Source organism: Muscardinus avellanarius (genome assembly GCF_963383645.1).
Source record: "Muscardinus avellanarius genome assembly, chromosome: 2".
In the NCBI taxonomy this organism is placed as follows: domain Eukaryota; kingdom Metazoa; phylum Chordata; class Mammalia; order Rodentia; family Gliridae; genus Muscardinus; species Muscardinus avellanarius.
This window is the reverse complement of record NC_137787.1, coordinates 58510773-58529900: the sequence shown is the minus strand read 5'-3', so window position 1 is coordinate 58529900 and position 19128 is coordinate 58510773. Positions and strand designations below refer to the sequence as shown.

The window sequence follows — 19128 nt, the reverse complement described above, 5'->3', positions numbered from 1 at the left end:
CCCAACACTGGCCTAACCCCTCAGCTGGCTCCGATCCCAGCATCGGAGGCCCCAGCAACAGCCTTGCCTCACGGCAAGCTCCGATTTCGGTCTTGCTGGCCCCAGCACTGGCCTAACCCCTCGGCAGACTCCGATCCCGGCCTTGGAGGCCTCAATAGCGGCCTTGCCTCACGGAAGGCTCCGATGCCAGCCATTGGCCCCGGCACCGTCCTAACCCCTCGGCAGGCTCTGATTCCGGCCTCGGAGGCCCCAGCACCAGCCTTGCCTCATGGAAGGCTCTGATCCCGGCTTCGCTGGCCCCAGCACTGGCCTAACCCCTCGGTAGGCTCCGATCCCGGCCTCAGAGGCCCCAACACTGGCCTTGCCTTGCGGCAGGCTCCGATGCCGGCCTCGCGGGCCCCAGCACCGGTCTAACCCCTCGGCAGGCTCCGATCCCGGCCTCAGAGGCCTCAATAGTGGCCTTGCCTCACGGAAGGCTCCGATGCCAGCCGCTGGCCCCGGCACCGGCCTAACCCCTCGGCAGGCTCCAATCCCGGCCTCAGAGACCCCAGCACTGGCTTTGCCTCACAGCTGGCTCCAATGCCGGTCGTTGGCCCTGGTACCGGCCTCACCCCTCGGCAGGCTCTAATCCAAGCACCCTCTTCGGCCAACCATTTGTCCCACGTTCTCGAGGGTGCGTGGTGGTAGCATTCTGCCTCTAGGGTCATTACTTCAAAGGTTCCAGGTGTAATGCAACAGATCTCTGCCTCCCCTGAGTACTGGCCACTGCCATTGCCACTGCCTCCACCATTTCACATCTTTCCCAAGCTCTTTTTCCACTCTGAATGTTGTCCAGTCTTCCTAAGCATGCATGACGGTAGCATTCAACCTTTGGTGTAATTTCTCCAAAAATAAATAAATAAATAAGGTTGGTAGGCTCCGATTTCTGCTTCTCCTGAATACAAGTCTCTACCGCCAATGCGGAGACCGCTTTCAACACCGCCTTTCTCTTTGGTCTCCTCTAAAAAGACCTTACAGGTGATGTCCAAGATTGTTAACAATGTAGAGAAGAAGCAGTCCTCCTTAGCGGGGAATTTTTCCAATAATTGCAGTTCATTTGGATAAGTTTTTTCTGCATCTCCAGTATCCTGGCATCCGCCACCACCTTGACCCCTCTCCGATATTTTCCTTTTTTCTTTTTCTTTTCCTTTTTTACAGGATCCTTCCGGGTGGAAAGGGGTTTGCCTAGGGGTGCCCCACAAAGGCCTGCCCACCCGCCCAGGGTCGGGGCCAGAGGCCCAGACGGGTGGAGAGGGGGTCACCGAAGGGTGCCCCGCCAGCGCCTGCCCACCTGCCCAGGGTCAGGGGGCCAGGGGCCCGGACCACAGGGTCCTTCCGGGTGGAGAGGGGTTCACCGAAGGGTACCCTGCCAGCGCCTGCCCACCCGCCCAGTGTCAGGGCCAGGGGCCCGGACCACAGGGCCCTTCCAGGTGGGTAGAGGATCGCCTAAGGGTGCCCCGCCAGGGCCTGCCCACCCGCCCAGGGTCGGGGTCAGGGGCCCGGACCACAGGGCCCTTCCGGGTGGGGAGGGGATCGCCTAAGGGTGCCCCGCCAGCACCTGCCCAGCCGCCCAGGGTCGGGGTCAGGGGCCCGGACCACAGGGTCCTTACAAGTCATTTTTTCTATTTTCTGAATTTTTGATAATGAACATAGTTCCCTATCTACAAGAAAAAAAAGTTATTTTCAAAAAATAACTAAGAAAGAACTATAGTGACAAATGTTACAGTTTGAGAATATGATGTCATGGTTTGAGGGAAACTGTCCCCGAGGACCCGTGTTAGGGTTCCGGATACAATTTCACTCAAAACACAAAAAGGCCCAAAACCAGAAAAACCACAGGTTCTTGTCCTGAGCTAAGGATAAGTATACAATAGCCCAGATTCTTGCTGAAGATTTAAAGAAGTTTATTAAAAAGATAGAAATACAGAAGACAGTTACAGCCTCATGTACAAAACATGTGGACCATTCTTTTTTTTTTTTTTTTTTTTTTTATAAACACGGTCTCTTAAGCCAGTGCAGCTGGCTTCAAACCTGTGCGATCCTCCTGTCTCCGCCTCCCAAACTCGGGGATTACAGGCCTGCATCACCATGCCCCATGCCCAGGCCAGGTGGACCATTCTTATAGCCAGCCTGACCAGATCTGCGGCAGGTCCTTTGATATGTAGATGTGCTGCCCAATCTCTAGCCCAGGTATCTGCTCTGTCTCCAACCCAGCCAGATCCACCCCCTCTGGGGCAGGGGGGCAGCTCTGTCTCTGCACAGACCCCCCCCCCAGCACACCTTTTTTTACACTCCCAAAATGTGTTAAGTTGCTTATCTGGAATCTGGGCTTTCCTCACATCCTTGGGGAACTTTGCCTCTCTTTAGAATGTAAAAAGACCCTAGGCTTCTTCTATTCTTTTGCTAATTATCCATGGAGAAATCTGCCCGTCCTGGCTTTCTTCACTACCTAAGATATATTTTTAAAATTGGAAATCTTTCCCAATACTAGTACATTAATATATTTCGAAACCTCTTCCCAGTACTGGTACACCGAATGCTGTAAAGTGATCAAATAGAATATGGACTAGAATTAGTTATGAATTTAGCAACACCGGAGGATAATTGCAGATATGGTCAAGAGAAGAAGGGATGGGATCAGGAATTCAAGTGGTTGGTTATGGAGCAGAGAGAGGTCACACTGAAAAAGCAGAACCTTGCTCACCAAGAGCTAAAGTTTGTATCTGCTAAGCACAGGAGGAGAGGCAAGTGGACACAGAATGTTCAGTATGTCATTCAAATGTTCTCACTGTGCTGAGAAAAAGAGGCAAAGCCAGGTCTAGTCAGATCAGAAGGCATGGTGAAGGTCAGAATGCTCCATGAGCCCAACAGGATGGGAGAGGGGAGCAAGGGAAGATGGCAGAGTGTGATATGAGTTAACTTTCCAATTTAAGATCATTAAGACAATTCCCTAATTGCCTATTCGTGGCAATGGCTATTGTTTCCAAAAGTTCCACAGTCCGGGTTAGCTAATAGGACTCTATGAAATGGTAAGGCATGGGAGACCATTGCATCCTCTGCAGGGGTAGAAGAAGAAGGGAAATGAAGCTCTATAGAAAGAAGCACAGGACCTCTAAAGAATGAACTCCATCAGGTGTGGTGGTGCATGCTTGTAATCCCAGCATTTGGGAGGCTGAGACAGGAGGATCGCAGTTAGCAGACAGTGTCAGCTACTTAGTGAAGTCCTTTGCAACTCAATGAGACTCTGTTTCAAAACAAAGAATAAAAAATAGGGCTGGGGGTGTAACTTGGAGGTAGAATGCCCCTGGGTTCTATCCCAATCCTGCAAATAAATATAAATAAACAAAATTGGCTAGGAGTATATTTTAGAGTTAGAATGCTCCTGGGCTCAAATCTAATAGGAAAGAAAAGAAAAGAGGGAAAGAGGAAGGAAGTCCAAACTGAGAGGAAAAAGAACAAGAAAGTATGAAGAAAAGAATCATTCCTGCTCATTGTGCTATCATTTGGGTACAACATGTCTCTGGAATCTGTGTGTTGATGGCATGGTTGCCAGTCCATGATGATACTGGGAGATGGCAGGACCTTAAGAGGTGGGGCCTAGTGCAAGGAAGTTAGGGCATGCAGAACCCCCGCCCCCTCCCCCTCTCCTGGCTGCCTTGAGGGTGAAAGTCTTCCTCTATCACATGCTCTCACCATGATGTACAGCGCCAGCACAAGCCAAAAGTAACAGGGCCAAGCAACCTCTGAAACTGAGCCAAAATAAACCTCTCTCCTTTTAAAATGATTATCTCAGGTATTTTGTCACAGTCATGGAAAGCTAACAAATACAATTAGATCATCCTCTTCTCTAGACGTATTAGCTAATAAATCTCAAAAATGTGTATTGGCTGCATGACCCCAACCAAGTCACCCAAACTCTCAGTGCCTCAGTTTTATCATCTACATTTGTTCCACACACACTAGAATGGTAACATTGACTATCTCCAGATTGTGACATCATATTGCTCATCTTTTCTTCTTTGTGATTTTTATTTTACAAATTGTTTTATGAGACTATATATATGAAGAAAGTCATAAAGTATTTTATCAATGTAAATATTATTAATATTGAGAGAAGTACCTTTCTAATGATATCTGCTTTATTGTTCCACAGGATCTGTTCTTAGTCTAAAATTCATGCCATTAGAGTTTCAAAAATTAGAGTATCTGAGATGAAGCAGCCTTTCTAGGAGGCTATGATTAAAATAAGTATGTTATATGGGGGTGCCAAGTTCTGCCCAATTAAAAATGTATCTACTTTAAAATTTTGCTTAGTTTATGCCCTTCACTTAATGGATCTAATTAAATATGGTTTTGTTCTTGGAGCCATCAAAATACACTTGTTCTATTTTCCAGCCTTTCAAAGGAAGCCAAAGGAAATGTAAAATGAATTAGTGATAATATAATACTATTAATTAATATATAGTATGTTTCTTTATGTACAACTTTAACAATAATCTAAGGCAATACTCTATCCCCAAAGGCTAATCTATTGGTAAGACTTTCTCATCTAGTCCTAGAACAAGATGTTGATGTTGAGAGTGAGTCCTCTGATTTCCCTGAAATTGCAATATATACATATAGTGAGAGTGAAAGAGGGAAAGAGACAGACAGACAGTTTATTTTTGTCCACCTTGGACACTAAGATCTATCCTAATGGTTTCCATTTCTTAAATTCCTGACAAAAATCCTCCAATAAATAAAACAAACAAAAAGAAAAACACCAAGAAAACAAAATGAACCATCCTTTGCACTTACAGCGGAGACTCTGCCTCCACCACTTATTTGTAGTCTGTTTGATTCTTGGAACCATGAGACTCATGTTTATCATTACTATCTGCAGCTACCCCATTTTCTATCTAATGAAGTCTTAGGAATCCCCTATTCCTTACATTCCCCACCCCTGCTGGTCATCTGAATTCTCATTCTACCTTCCAATCTTTCCTACCAAACCCTACACTTGGGAAAGGATCTCAAAGTAGCTTATAGTAAGTATTAGTGGTAAGAGATTACTAGTAGCAGATGCATTTCAGCAGATTCACAGACCTTATACTCTTAATGTCTTCAGTTTTGCACATTTCCCTTTGTAAATAGAAGCATAACTGATAGAACAGAAGGTGCTTCAGAGAGAAAGGAATGAATTGTCTCGCCAGGTTGGCACTCAGCATTCCAGTGCAGGAGTGCTCTGCTATGAAGATTTGACAGATGAAATGGCTCTAATGCTTCAAGCAAGAGCATCTCAGAGCCTGGGACTCCATTATCCCTAAGTGCTACATGACAAGGGTAAGTGCCAGTGAGTTGTCGATAATAGGCTTTTAAAAAAATCAGAGAAAGAACTTCACATGAAAGACTATGTGGGACAAAAGACTTAAGGTCATGACACCTTAGTGTTATCTGTACCTCTGGGCATGGCCATCCTTAGCTAGGAGCTCTGGATGATGATGGGTTTCTCTCCATTCCTGAATTTGTAACAAATACTTGGGCCATCAAATCAATCCATGCATAAGGCCTGCTCCACTTTCTAGTTATTTTCTACCATGTTCCTTATTGAAAGAACCATTCCTATTTAAGTAGTGGATCTAGTCATCCATTCCTAGTGTAGCACAAAATAAATTATGCATGTGATAGCTCTGAAAAGATTTTTCTATGATTATACAACTGAAATGGTAAACTAAATTAAGAAAGAGAATATAATACATTATGTTGACCAAATAATAGCTTGTTTTGCATTCAGAATCTGTTTTAATCTGTTCTTCTGAATCTAAGATGAAAAAGAGGACAGAAAGCTTTACAAATGATGATCACAACTAATTACAGTATCCAATGAAGAAGCACAATGCCAACCCAAAGGCTAGAATGATGTCATTATAGGGAACATTTTTATAAATAGAATGTGTACTCTGAGAAGCCACCTGCTGCAATAGCAGACCATTTGTAAGTTGAGTTCATGATCATGTTGTCAGGACACTCTCCGACAAAGCTCTTGGTAAGAATAAAACTGAAGAACCATTCCACACTGGTAAAGGATGTAGAAAAGGATTAACCAGGTTTCTCTAATGATACATCAAAATGAGTCGATTTACTTAGATATTACATTATTTCTGTCCTGGCATTGAGTATTTATTTATTTATTTATTTATTTATTTATTCACTGGGGATTAAACCCAGGGTTATTTTACCTCTGAACTATATTTCCAGCTCTTTTCCTTTTTAATTTTGAAATGTTTGCTGAGGGGCTCCCTAAGTTGCTGAAGCTGGCCTTGAACATGCAATAGGCTGTTTCAGTCTCCCGGTTACTGGGATTACAGACATGCACCATCACACTTGGTTTGAATCATTTTTTTTTAATTTTTAGAGGACTCACAATAGTCTAGTAAAGTATAATTTCACATAAGATATAAAGGGCCTAAAATATTTAGAATGTTTTTATAATTTTGCATCATCATCAAAATAACATGAACATATGAAAAATTTAAAGTAATAACTAAATCAAAGCACTAATTTTGCATCTCTAGAGATGGGACCTATTAACAGTTTAGAATGTGCCTTTACTCACCTTTTCCTAAAAATATATTACCTTTCATGTATCAATATATAATCTATTCGATAGTATCCAGTATGTTCATAAATAGCACATAGATAGTATATTCAGCAATAATGCCAATTATACATTAAAAACAATTTAGTCATTGCAGATATATCTGTAAACAAAACTGAAAAAAGTCTTACCTTCTTAAAGCTTACATTCTTATGACAGAAGATACAAAATACATAGGGAAATTACATGTCAGAAGTTGCTCCAATTATGGGAGGAAATATAGCAGGAGAAGGGTTAAGGAGTCCACGGGTGCCAGGCCTCACTGACAGGTGACATTCCACACTGTCAGTGTGAGCAATACAGACGTTAGGGAGGTGTCTATCAGCTGAGGGAGCTGTGAGTGTAAAGGCCCTCGGTGGGGGCATTTTCTAGGTACAACAAGATCACTGTGGCTGAAACAGGGGGTAGATAATGGCGTGCCAGATCTTTTAGATCATTCTAGATCTCCGAAAGGATTGTGAGTTTGGCTTTTACCCTAGTAAAATCAGAAAGCATTGAAGACTTTGTGAGCAAAGTTGTGATATGGCTTAAAATTAAAAGCCTCTGGTTATTGTGTTGAGAAGACTGCATAGAAGAGAAGGTGGAAGTAGAGAGACAGATTAAGAGGCTCCGGCGGAGCCAGGCAAAGTCGTGCATGCCTGTTATCCCAGTACTGGAGAGGCTGAGACAGGAGGACCACAGGTTCAACCCAGCCTCAGCAACATAGTAAACCCTCAGCAACTTAGCAAGACCATGTCTCTAAATAAAAAATTATAAGGGCTGGAGGAATAGCTCAGAAGTAGAATGCCCTGGGTTCAATTCCACTCACTCCCCCCCTCACAAACACACACACACACACACACACACACACACACACACACACGGTAATGGCTATGAAATATTCTGGAAACGATGGTGGCCTAAACTTGGGTGGTAGCCGGCAGGTGGTGAGTAGTGGTCACATTTTGGATCAATCTGGTAAGTGGAGCCAGTTGGACTTTCTGATGAATTAGTTGTGCAACATGAGCGAAAGGAGTATCATGTCTACATGTAAAATTTCTGGAGCAAGCATTAGGAAGGATGGTGTTGCCTTAACAGAGATAGGGAACATCTTGGGGGGAAGAAGATTGTAAGTTCAGTTTTGGACATATTAAGTGTAGGTATATATTAGAAAAATATGTGCATATAAATATATATATGTAAATATGCCCACAGGTGTTACTCCATAAATTAAACATATTTCTCTGCTGCGTGCTTTTTTCCTCATGGACATTTTTCCACATCAGGACATAGATTGCTTCATAGGATAGAGACATTTTGTGTGAACTCAACTTTAGTCTTCGTTATGCCGTAATAGGCAGAATTCTAAGGTGGATTATGAGATTCCAGTCTGTCCTCAACCCTCTCCCTCAGCTGGGTATCATCTTGTATAATTCTCTTATTGAATATGCACAGGGCCTGTGATATAATTGGAGAATCACCTCCCTGTTTGGATTGTTATATGGCAAAGATGATGGGATAATCACTCTTGATTACACAAGTCACTGTTGACATTATGTTGACACAAGCCATAGCCAATTGGAGCACTGTTCTCCCATTGGCTTTGAAGAAGTGAGCTGCCCTGATGTGAGAGGGCCATACGCAGGACGTGAGGGCAATCTGTAAGAGCCAAGAGAAAAATCCTTGGCCAGGAGCCGGAATGAACATGGAGACCTCAGTCCACAACTGAAGGAACTCGGCTCTGACAAACTCCAGAATGAACTTCAAAAAGAACACAAGAAAGAAATACAAATGACCAATAAGTATATGAAAAAATGTTCAATGTCATTAGTAATCAGGGAAACCCAAATCAAAACTTCACTAAAATTCCATCTAATTCCAGTTAGAATGCTGAGTATCAAGAGTACAAACAACAAGCTGGGGTTGGTGGCCTCTGCCTGTAATCCTAGTACTTGGGAGGATCAGCCAGGAGGATTGCAGTTTTGAGTAACATAGTGAGATTCTCAGCAACTTATTGGGACCCTGTTTCAAAAGAAAAAATAAAAAGGACTGGGGATGTAACTCAGAGGTAGAATGCCCCTGGATTCAATCCCCAGTACTTCCCTCCCCAACACAAAATAAAATAAAAAAGTAGTAATAAATGCTAGTGAGGATGTGGAGAAACAGGAACTCTTACACACTGCCGGTGAGATTGTAAATTAGTTCAGCCACTATGGAAATCAATCTGGAGGTTTTTCAGATTGGGTGTAGAATCTTCATATGACCAACATACATCCCACCTGGGTAGATTTACAAAGGAATTGAAGTCAGGATATTATAGCCTACACACACACACACACACACACACACACACACACGCACGCACGCACGCACACACACGCATGCTCGCACTATATATATTTGTATATAATATATAATGTATATGTCATATATGTTATATATGTATGTATATATACATGTATCCTTGTTTGTAGCAGCACAATTTATAATAGCTGAACTATGGAACCAGCATAGGTGCCCATCAACAGATGAATGGGTTACCAAACTGGTATATACACACAATGGAATTTTATTCAGCTACAAAGAAAAATAAAATTAGCCAGGCATAGTGGTGCACACCTGTAATTCCAGTACTTGGGAGGCTCAGATAGGAGGATTGCAGACTCAAGGTCAACCTTAGCAACTCAGTGAGACACTAGACAACTTAGCAAGATCCTGTTTCAAAATAAAAAAAAAAAATAGAAAGGGCCAAGGGTGTAGCTTGAAGTAGAATGTCCCTGGTTTTGATCCTCAGTACATAAAAAAGGCCCACTAAGTGCTGTGTGCATATATGTAACTAACACTGTGAACTATATGATGATGTGGGACTATAATGTACCAATAAAAGTGTAAAAATAAAAATAAATAAAATCTCTTTATAAAAAATTATGTCACTTGTTGGAAAATGAAACTACAGAATATTATGCTAAGTGAGATTAGCCAGTCTCAGAAAGCAAAGGGTTATATGTTTTCTCTCATATGTAGAAGTTAGAAACTAGAAAACAAGAGAGACATTGGGAAACAAAAGAGAATTCAAACACTGAGGAGAGAGACCAGCATAATAATGGAAGGAGGTCTGGGGAGGCAGTATGGTAGAGAGAGAGATGACTTGATAAAGGAATCAGTTGAAACAATTCTATGCAGCTATCAAGACCAATTTCAATATTATGAATGGAGAAGGAGAGAGAGTGGGGGTAAATCTGGAGGGAAATGTACCAGGTACTATGTCCATGTATGTTTCTATCACACTAAATCTTAATATGATGTATGGTTACAATGCACCAATAAAGTATATTAAAAGAAAAAGAACACCAAGTTCCAAAGGAGAGTGACGCCTGGCCAGAACCTTGACTTGTCTTGAGACATCTTGAGCAGAGTGCACAGCAGTGCCAGGCCAGACTCCTGACCCACAGACGCTGCAGTATCATAGGTGGGAGTTGTCTCAGCTGCTGAGTTTGTGTTAATTTGTTACGCAGCAGTAGAAAATTAATATGCACAATATTCCTATCAACATCTGCAGGAACAAATGTAGGTACTCTTTTCCCAAAGAGAGTGACTGATAAAACTCCAGAACCCACTAAATGATAACCCATGGACATGAGTGTCTCTTGTGCCACTATAAACAAATACAATCAGTTACGTTAGTAAGTCTTTTCTATTTAACATTCTTTCCAAGGATCATAGAGCCTTGTAACAGAACAAACATACAGCGATTTCCTTCAGGGGGCAAAATTTAAAGCTTAGAAACTTAGTTCCAGATTGGTCTCAAATCTGCAATTCTCCTGTCACCTGTACTGGGATTACAGGTGTGTGCCACCATGTCCAGCTGTGAGGATCTTATATGGCCATTTTGTTATAATTTTCTACCCAGAAGTCAGAGTTTGGCCTTAAAACCATACATGCTACCAAGCCCAGCAGGCAGCACCTGAGAGACTCCAACGGGCAAACAGAAGGCAAGAACAGAAGGCAAGTAATCACCATGGCTCTCCTGCTAAGTCTGCTCTGTTCTCCACAAGGAAGAAGCTCCATTAACTATTTAAGACAACCACAAAGAGAACACACAGCAGGTGGACAACTATGATTACTTGCCCCATAACCCTCCCAGCAGGTGCCTGACAGCACCTGGGATGAGGTTTACATCACATTAGAGACATCCTTTTGTAGCTTCTATCAAAAGGAAGACCAACAGTTATAAAACTGAGATTTCAAAACAAGGATAATTCTCATGCTATATACCTTTGGGCGGAGTTCCTGAGGACTTTCCAGAAGTTATTATAAGGTAGACATGACACAGAAATTAGAAATCTAGTTCACCTACATACTTCAACTGTACCTAGATGCCAGCTACTAGTAGTGTCATGAATCCCCAGTGGCCAGCTTCCCAAACTAGTACCAATTAGAGAAGGAACTATCAGATCCACACAGGTGGATGTCATGGGGTCAGCGCCAGCAATCTGAAGCATTTAGCAATCTGAAGAATCCACTAGATGGTCCACTGGGCAAGTCATCATAAGTTGGAGCTGGATAATTTCATTCTCAAAACAGGGAATGCCTCTCCACGACACTGACAGTGATCGGGAAAACCTGTTTGGCTTTAGCATGAGCAGAAACTAACTTTTATTGCATTAAGCTACAGAGATTTTTGGAGTTTACTGGCTTAACTGATAGGAGAGTTTGAAATGTAAGACACTGGGGCAATAAAATATAGGAATATAACTGGCTTTTCACTATATGTTAGGAGGATTTGTGGGTTGCTTAGACCTAAGCAATGCAGCCAGTTCTTGAAATTAGATTAGCCCTAATATTCCTAGGTAATCTAGTCCCTGGGTGCCTGGCCACTCTTGCAAAGATACAGTTTTACATCCTGGTGGACCCTATGCAAGAAGACCTGGTGGCCATTTCAGCATGGTTAACAAAATATTTATATAGGACTTTACATATTACAATAAGTAGTATGGCCAACACTACTTAGCTAGGTAGTTAACACGATGGAAGGTCTTTTAGGCATTTGTTCATGTGTTTGTGTAGAGGGAGCAGTGACTATTTCCAGGCAAATCCTCAGCAGATAATGGCCCCTCAAGAGGCCATTGAGAGCGCAATGGCCCACAGAGAGCACACTGAGTTAGGAATCAGAAGGGCCATAGTACATCTGTGTCCTGTCCCAAAGAAGCTGAGTGGCTCCAGGCACATGACTTCAGCTTTCCGACTCTCCATTCTTCACTTGTAAATGAAATAAATCTTTACTACTTCTATGAACTGAAAATTGATACATTTATAGTACAAAATCCCATAATAGGTCCAATCTATCTGGGGACATTCTATCCCAATTTGCTACATTTTCTGATGAATTGGGGTCTATTATGCTCAGTAAAGAGAATTCAAATTGCTACAGTTAGTCACTAAGACACTGAGAAATTTAGGATAGATATTAGTATGTAGGATAATTGCATTACTATCAAATTTAAATCCACTATAGAAACTTAGGCTGATAGAATCTGTGGAAAAGGGCTGGGCGTGGTGGCACACGCTTATAATTCCCCCGCTTGAGAGGCGGAGACAGGAGAATCACCCAGGTTCAAAGCCAGCCATACTGACTTTTAAGAAACCCTGTTTCCAAATAAAAAGTATAAAATAGGTCTGGGAGTGTAGCCCGGAGGTAGAAGGGTTTTCAGGAACCCCAGTACCACAAAAAAATTAAAAAAATCCTGTGGAAAAAAAGAAAATACATCAAATGGATTCCCCATACTAATTCTTGTTAATTGACCTCCAAGTTTCTGGAAAGTCAGTGCAGAAAGCAAAAAAGCAAGAACTTTTCCCAGTGGAGGAAAAATTCATTCATTAGAGCTGGGTGTGGTGGCACACACTTGTAATCCCAGCATTTGGGAGGCTGAGACAGGAGGATCTGGGTTTGTGGTCAGCTTCAGCTACTTAGTAAGGTCCTTTGCAAATCAGTGATACCCTGTTTCCAAATAAAGAATAAAACATAGAGCTGGGGGTGAAGCTCAGAGGTAGAATGCCTCTGGGTTCCATCTCCAGTACCTAAAAAAAAAATCATTCATTAATTCTGGCTTTTAAATTGTTTCCTAATGAGTGGGGCGTGATGGCGCATGCTTGTAATCCCCGCACTTAGGAAGCTTAGACAGGAGGATCTCACAGGTCCAAAGCCTCAGCTACTTATTGAGGCTCTGAGCAACTTAAGTGAGATCCTGTTTTCAAATAAAGTATAAAATAGGTCTGGGAGTGTAGCCCGTTAGAAAGCCTCTGAGTTCCACCTCCAGTACCACCAATAAATAAATGAATAAATAAATAAACAAACAAACAAACAAACAAATAAATAAATAAATAGTTTCCTAATTTCTACCACTGACAGATTCTCTTCAACTTATAATGGGATATTATCCTGATAAATCTTAAGTCAAAAATGTATTAAACACATCTAACCTACTAAACATCATAGGTTAGCATTACCTTAAACTGCTCAAAGCATTTAGGTTAGCCCATAACTGCACAAAATCTAACAAAAAGCCTACTTAATCATAATGCATGGGAGAACTTGTGTAATTTGTTGAATACTTTGTATGGGCATATTTTTGTACCATTTTAAGTTGAAAAATTGCCAGGCGTGGTGGCGCACGCTTGTAATTCCCGCGCTTGGTAGGCTGAGACAGGAGGATTGCACAGGTTCAAAGCCAGCCTCAGCTACTTAGTGAGGCCCTCAGCAACTTAGTGAGACCCTGTTTCCAAATAAAATATAAAAATAAGTTGAGCCAGGCATGGTGGCACACGCTTGTAATCCCCACGCTTGGGAGGTGGAGACAGGAGAATCGCGCAGGTTCGAAGACAGCCGTGCTGGCGTAAGAGACCCTGTTTCAAAAATATAAAATATGTCTGGGAGTGTAGCCCGGAGGTAGAAGGGCTTCCAGGAACCCCAGTACCACAAAAATATAAGTTGAAAAATCATAAATTGAATCATCATAAGTCAGGGACCATCTGCATTCAGTTATAACTACTGGGAAATGACCCATGTCAAGAGAGGGCTTAAACTCTTTCAAGGGACAAGACCATTCTAAAAATTGCTCTCCATCTCTAAGAGGAGTCTACTGTCACTGTTAGTGGTGGGGTAAGAGGATGAAGTGATTTAGTTTGTTCATTTTTTATCTTAAGGGAAATACTTAATTCATTAATGAAAATATTATGTGAAATGGTTGTCTTTTTTTTTTTTTTGGTGGTACTGGGGGTAGATAGAACCCAGGGGCTTTTCTACTTCTGGGCTATACTCCCAGACCTATTTCATACTTTATTTGGAAACAGGGTCTCACTAAGTTGCCGAGAGCCCCAATACATAGCTGAGGCTGGTTTTGAACCTGTGAGATCCTCCTGCCTCAGCCTCCCAAGCTCTGGGATTACAAATGTGTGCCACCATGCCCAGCTGAAATGGTTGTCTTTATTTTATGATCTACATCATCTTACATTAGGCATTATGGAGAGAAGGGCTGAGCCTCCTAGCCTCTGGGAGACCTCTGTGCCTCAGTTTGGAGTCTGTTTCATTCATTATTAACACAGCAGTTGACGCCTGTCACTGAAGCAAAATATACTTGAGGGAGGAAACTTAGGCAGACAAATAAGTTTCCTTGCCTTGATCTAGCATAATATACAGCATAATATACAACACACACACACACACACACACACACACACACACACACACACGTAGGGTATATCTACTAAATATCAGTATTTACATTTACAGTTTCTCTCTCTCTCTCTCTCTCTCTCTCTCTCTCTCTCTCTCTCTCTCTCTCTCTCTCTTTCTGTCATCTTCATCTACAATGATTCCTCTTCAAGTTTCTTTTTCTCTGAGCATGAGAAGGGAAACATAAGGTACCTTTGCATTTCAATATCATACAAAAAGAACAAGTAAAAACCACAATATCATGCATCTTCAGATTTGCATTCTAAATCCAGTATTAGGGCTGTGGCTGACTCAATGCACAGAGAACCAGAAAATAATGAGGATATAATTCCATGCTTTATTTTATCACAGGGCAGTAAGTGATTTAATGAAACAATCACTGCTTAACCTACCACAGTTTACTCTCTTCAAACATCATTGCTCCTAACTTCTAGATCAAGGCATAAAATTTTATGTCCAACCATACAGAAATAATCAATTCCCTTTGCTTGAGAGGCTACGTTGTTCTTTCATCGATCAGCAGGGTAGGCTACCTTACTGGAATGGCTGTTGGTGTGGAGGAGAGTGTAAAATGGCTATATCACTAATCTGAGAGAGCCATGACCAGAGTAGGCCTGACCATAGGCAGGGTATGGAATACCAAGCTCACTGCATTCTATTAGCAAGATGCACTTGAACTAATACTTGGGCTTGCTAAATGTGGTATTTTTCATAAGAAAAACACAGCTATGATTGAAAAAGAATTTTTCATTCTCTAGTAAAGGTAAAGAGGCTTATAACTTATGACTCAGCGTGCAATTCTTTAGAAAATAGACTTTAGAAAATTTCTTGTACTTGAACATTTTGAGACAGGCATAAGAATGTCCCTGGCAGTTGTGTCTATAACATAAACCTAAATCCAAACATCCACCAACACCTGAGTGGATAAACAGAGTAAGGCTTATTCATACATTGGAATAATTTGCAACAATGAAAACAAATAAATGGATTAAAAGTTTGTACAACTCAACTATATATTGTTGGTAAAAAAAAAGTAAGTCACAGAAGAATACATACCCTTTTATTCAATTTATACAATGTTCTGAGACATGCAAAATGCAATATAGAGATAGGATTTGATTTCAAGCTTGTTCAATGAAGCTATATACAAAAGCAAAGGAATTATAGGTTAAAATTCAGGATACGGGCTACCTCTGTGTGAGGAATAAAGGAGATGGGATTAGGGAAGATAGATCCAAAGATTCAGAAGCAATGGCCTTATTTTTTTTTCTCAAACTGGATGTGGGGGTGCACAGGTGTAGCCTACATGATGTTCTGTTTTACCTTCACAAATAGTCTATGAACCAATTAAAAATAGTATAATTATATTTTTTACTCACCCAAGTTCAACTTTTTCTGGTCCAAAGCTAAATGCAGAATAATAGCAACCCATGCCAAATATAATATAATTTGGGATTGGAAATGGCTGCTATTCTCTGACATCTAATCAAACATTTTGGCTTTGCAATCATGAATTGGCAATTAATGATTTTTCTGTATAGAAAAGTCTTTTGGTTTGTTTAGCTATTATTGATATTAATAATAAAGTACTGAGAATTTCTGGATAAAATTGTATGTACATAAATCTTTCAAATATTATCTCTCTGAAATCAAGAGGGAAACATAGCAAGAGGCAAAGCTTCATAAAATCAGTTCTAACTCAACCACAATTCTAAAGTATATAAATGTTGACATCTGCAAATCATGATTAGTGTTCCAGTTACAGTAGCCAGGAAGTGGTGTTCTTCCTTATAAGAGGAAAACTGAAGATGCTCAGGACTACATAGTCTCCCAAGAAAGGGAAATAAAAGTTCAGACTTACACTCTCAGAACTGAAGAGAGTTAGAAGGTCTATATCAAAATAGCTAAGGGGACACGTTGGAAAGGCACTTGACCAGGCTGGGAGTTCATGAAAGGATGTGTGAGGAAGGAGCATCTGAGTCTGACGATCAAGAAGGCATTCAGCCAGGTGTGGAGGTACCCGCCTGTAATCTTTGTACTTGGGAGGCCAAGACAGTAGGATCCCAGGTTCAAAGAAAGCCTTAGCAACTCAGTGAGACCCTGTTTCAAAATAAAAAGTAAAATAGGGTTGAGGTGTGGCTGAAAGGTAGAGTGTCCCTAGGTTCAATTCTCAGTATCCCTTCCCCAAAAAGAAGAAAAAAATAAAAGAAGGAATAAATAAAAGAAGGAATAGAAAATATATGGAGAGTATATCCTGGGAGAAGAGAATTTTGGGCAGCTACAGAGAGGTAATAAGTTTTGGGGATTTAAGATTTCCTTAAAAAGATCTGCAAAGATGACCTCACTAAAGTTATAAATTTGACCTAGATCTCATCATCCCTGACACTATCTTGTCCCCACCACAGGTTATAGAAGCAAGATTAAGAATATGGGCTAGTGAGTCTGAGATAACAGAGCTGAATCCTGTCTGTCTCCAGAACTCTGGACCAGCTCTGTTTGGGGGTGGTGACCCTACTTCCTGGCATTATAGGGATTAAATGTTCAGTTGTTATTATTACAAATCTGCCTTCTGTTCTTTAGCCAGTGAGATTACTCAAAAAATACAATTCCTAGCCAGACGTGGTGGTGCACGCTTGTAATCCCCGCGCTTGGGAGGTGGAGACAGGAGGATCGCACAGGTTCAAAGCCAACTGTGCTGGCTTCAGAGACCCTGTTTCAAAATAAAAAGTATAAAATGGGTCTGGGAGTGTAGCCTGGAGGTAGAAGGGCTTCCAGAAACCCCAGTACCACCACCAAAACAAAACAAAACAAAACAAAACCAATTCCTTTTTTGAAGTGTCTATTTAGTTCAATTGCCCATTTCTTGATTGGGTTGATTTTTTAGTAGAAGAAATGCAAATGGCCAATAAATATATGAAAAAATGTTCAACACCATTAGCAATCATAGAGATGAAAATGAAAACTACACTGAAATTTTAACCAATCCCTACTCGAATGACAATCATCAAGAAGTCAAACAACAATTACTGCTCTTAAGGATGTGGGGAAATAGAAACTCTTATATACTATTGGTGGGGTTACAACTAAATGCAGCTGCTGTGGAGAACAATATGAAGAGTCCTGAGAAAACTGGGAATGAATCCACCATGACCCAGCTATACCACTCCTGAGTATCTTACCAAAGGGACAGAAATCCAAATATTATAATAATACATGCATATTCATGCTTATAGCAGCACAATTCACAATGGGAAAATTATGGAACCAACCTAAGTGTCCATCTGCAGATGAACGGATTACAAAATTATGAAATAGACACAAAATGGAATTATACTCAGCAATAAAGAAGAACAAAATTATGTCATTTGCAGGAAAATGGATGGACCTAGAAAGCATTAAGTGAGATCAGTCAGTCACAGAAAGTGCTTCAACCAGCAAACCATCAACACTGTGACAAGTGACCTTTAGGGCTGCAACCCGAGGACACCTCTTACCTCAGCATCAAAGCGTGGATCCTGGTAGGCATCACTGATGTTCACAGGAAGCCCTGTGGAAGCCACCAGCTCGGCGATGCTGTTGTTTATCAGCCAATCGGAGTAGGAGGATTTCTCCATGCTTTCTTTGAAACTGTCAGAGCACCAAGATAGGCAATTAAAAAAAAGAAAAAGAAATGTAAGTGTGTTTAAAAACAAATTCTATAAAACTGCACTAATAGCAGGATTATCTATACTCATTAAGAAGCAATAAGTGACGACATTAATCACAGAATAATAGTGATGTAATTATTCATAGCTACTTCAGAATGACTTACCTATTATATTTATAATGTAAAATAATCAAATTCATGAGTTGAAACCATATTCCCCATGATCCAGAAAGTAACTCTAGGTTGTATTTAGGCCCCAAAGCAGATGGATATAAAACTGGTAATCAAGTTAATGACAAAAATTGAAAAGAGGATACCAGGAATGTGGCTTAGTGAAATTCTACTGAACTTCCCAGCCTGCTCCCTTGACTGAACAGACCAAGAAGAGTGAAACCCAAGGATAGAGAAAAATAAGGAAATAGAGAACTATTTACAAAATTTTAAATGCAGCAGAAAAGCACTTTGTTTTATTAGCAATTATTAGTAACTGTTATTAGCTGAGTAACTATTGTTGTAGTCTCAGAGTATGTTTCTTAACAGAAGTACATTTCCTACTCACAAAATCTCAGAACTCTCTTAGCGCTACTGACCATGAGTCTTAATAATTTAAATTATTTTCATAGTTAATTTAAACAAGAAATTTCATGGTGGATGATTTTGCAAATGTTCCCTTGTATCATGTTCATGCCAGACACTAAATTTACATAAATGCAGTAAAAATTAGCAAAATTGTCTATTATTCCCCTTCCTTTTCATTTCTCTTCCATGAGTGCATATTGAACACTGCCAGCTGTTGTGGAGATACAAAATTGAGTTCTGTTCAAATTAGCATTATAAAGAAAAATTTAAAGAGAATGTTTGGTTTGTTGATAGGCGATGACTAAAATCAGATGTATAAATGCAAACATACAAAAGCAATGTTTTCCATCTGCATTCTGTGGAGTTCCGGGTTACATGAGATTTTCATTAGTTTTTACAATAAAACTAATATATTTCATATTTTATAATAATAATGATATTTTATAGAAAAATATTAACCCTCCTGACTTTTTTAGCCTAAATTGTATTATATGTAAGAAAATACTAGGACTTCCG

The 19128-nt window shown here is 40.8% G+C and overlaps 1 protein-coding gene across 1 annotated transcript in view; it reads right to left on the bottom strand.

Annotated features, from left to right (window-relative positions):
- PDE11A (phosphodiesterase 11A) overlaps positions 1 to 19128 on the bottom strand; it is a gene marked incomplete at both ends in the record, with an annotated part of 418278 nt that overhangs the window by 196490 nt on the left and 202660 nt on the right. The window contains one exon of the mRNA XM_080689375.1: positions 17882 to 18014. Within this exon, the coding sequence (XP_080545501.1) occupies positions 17882 to 18014 (133 nt within the window). The remainder of the gene's footprint in view (positions 1 to 17881; positions 18015 to 19128) is intronic.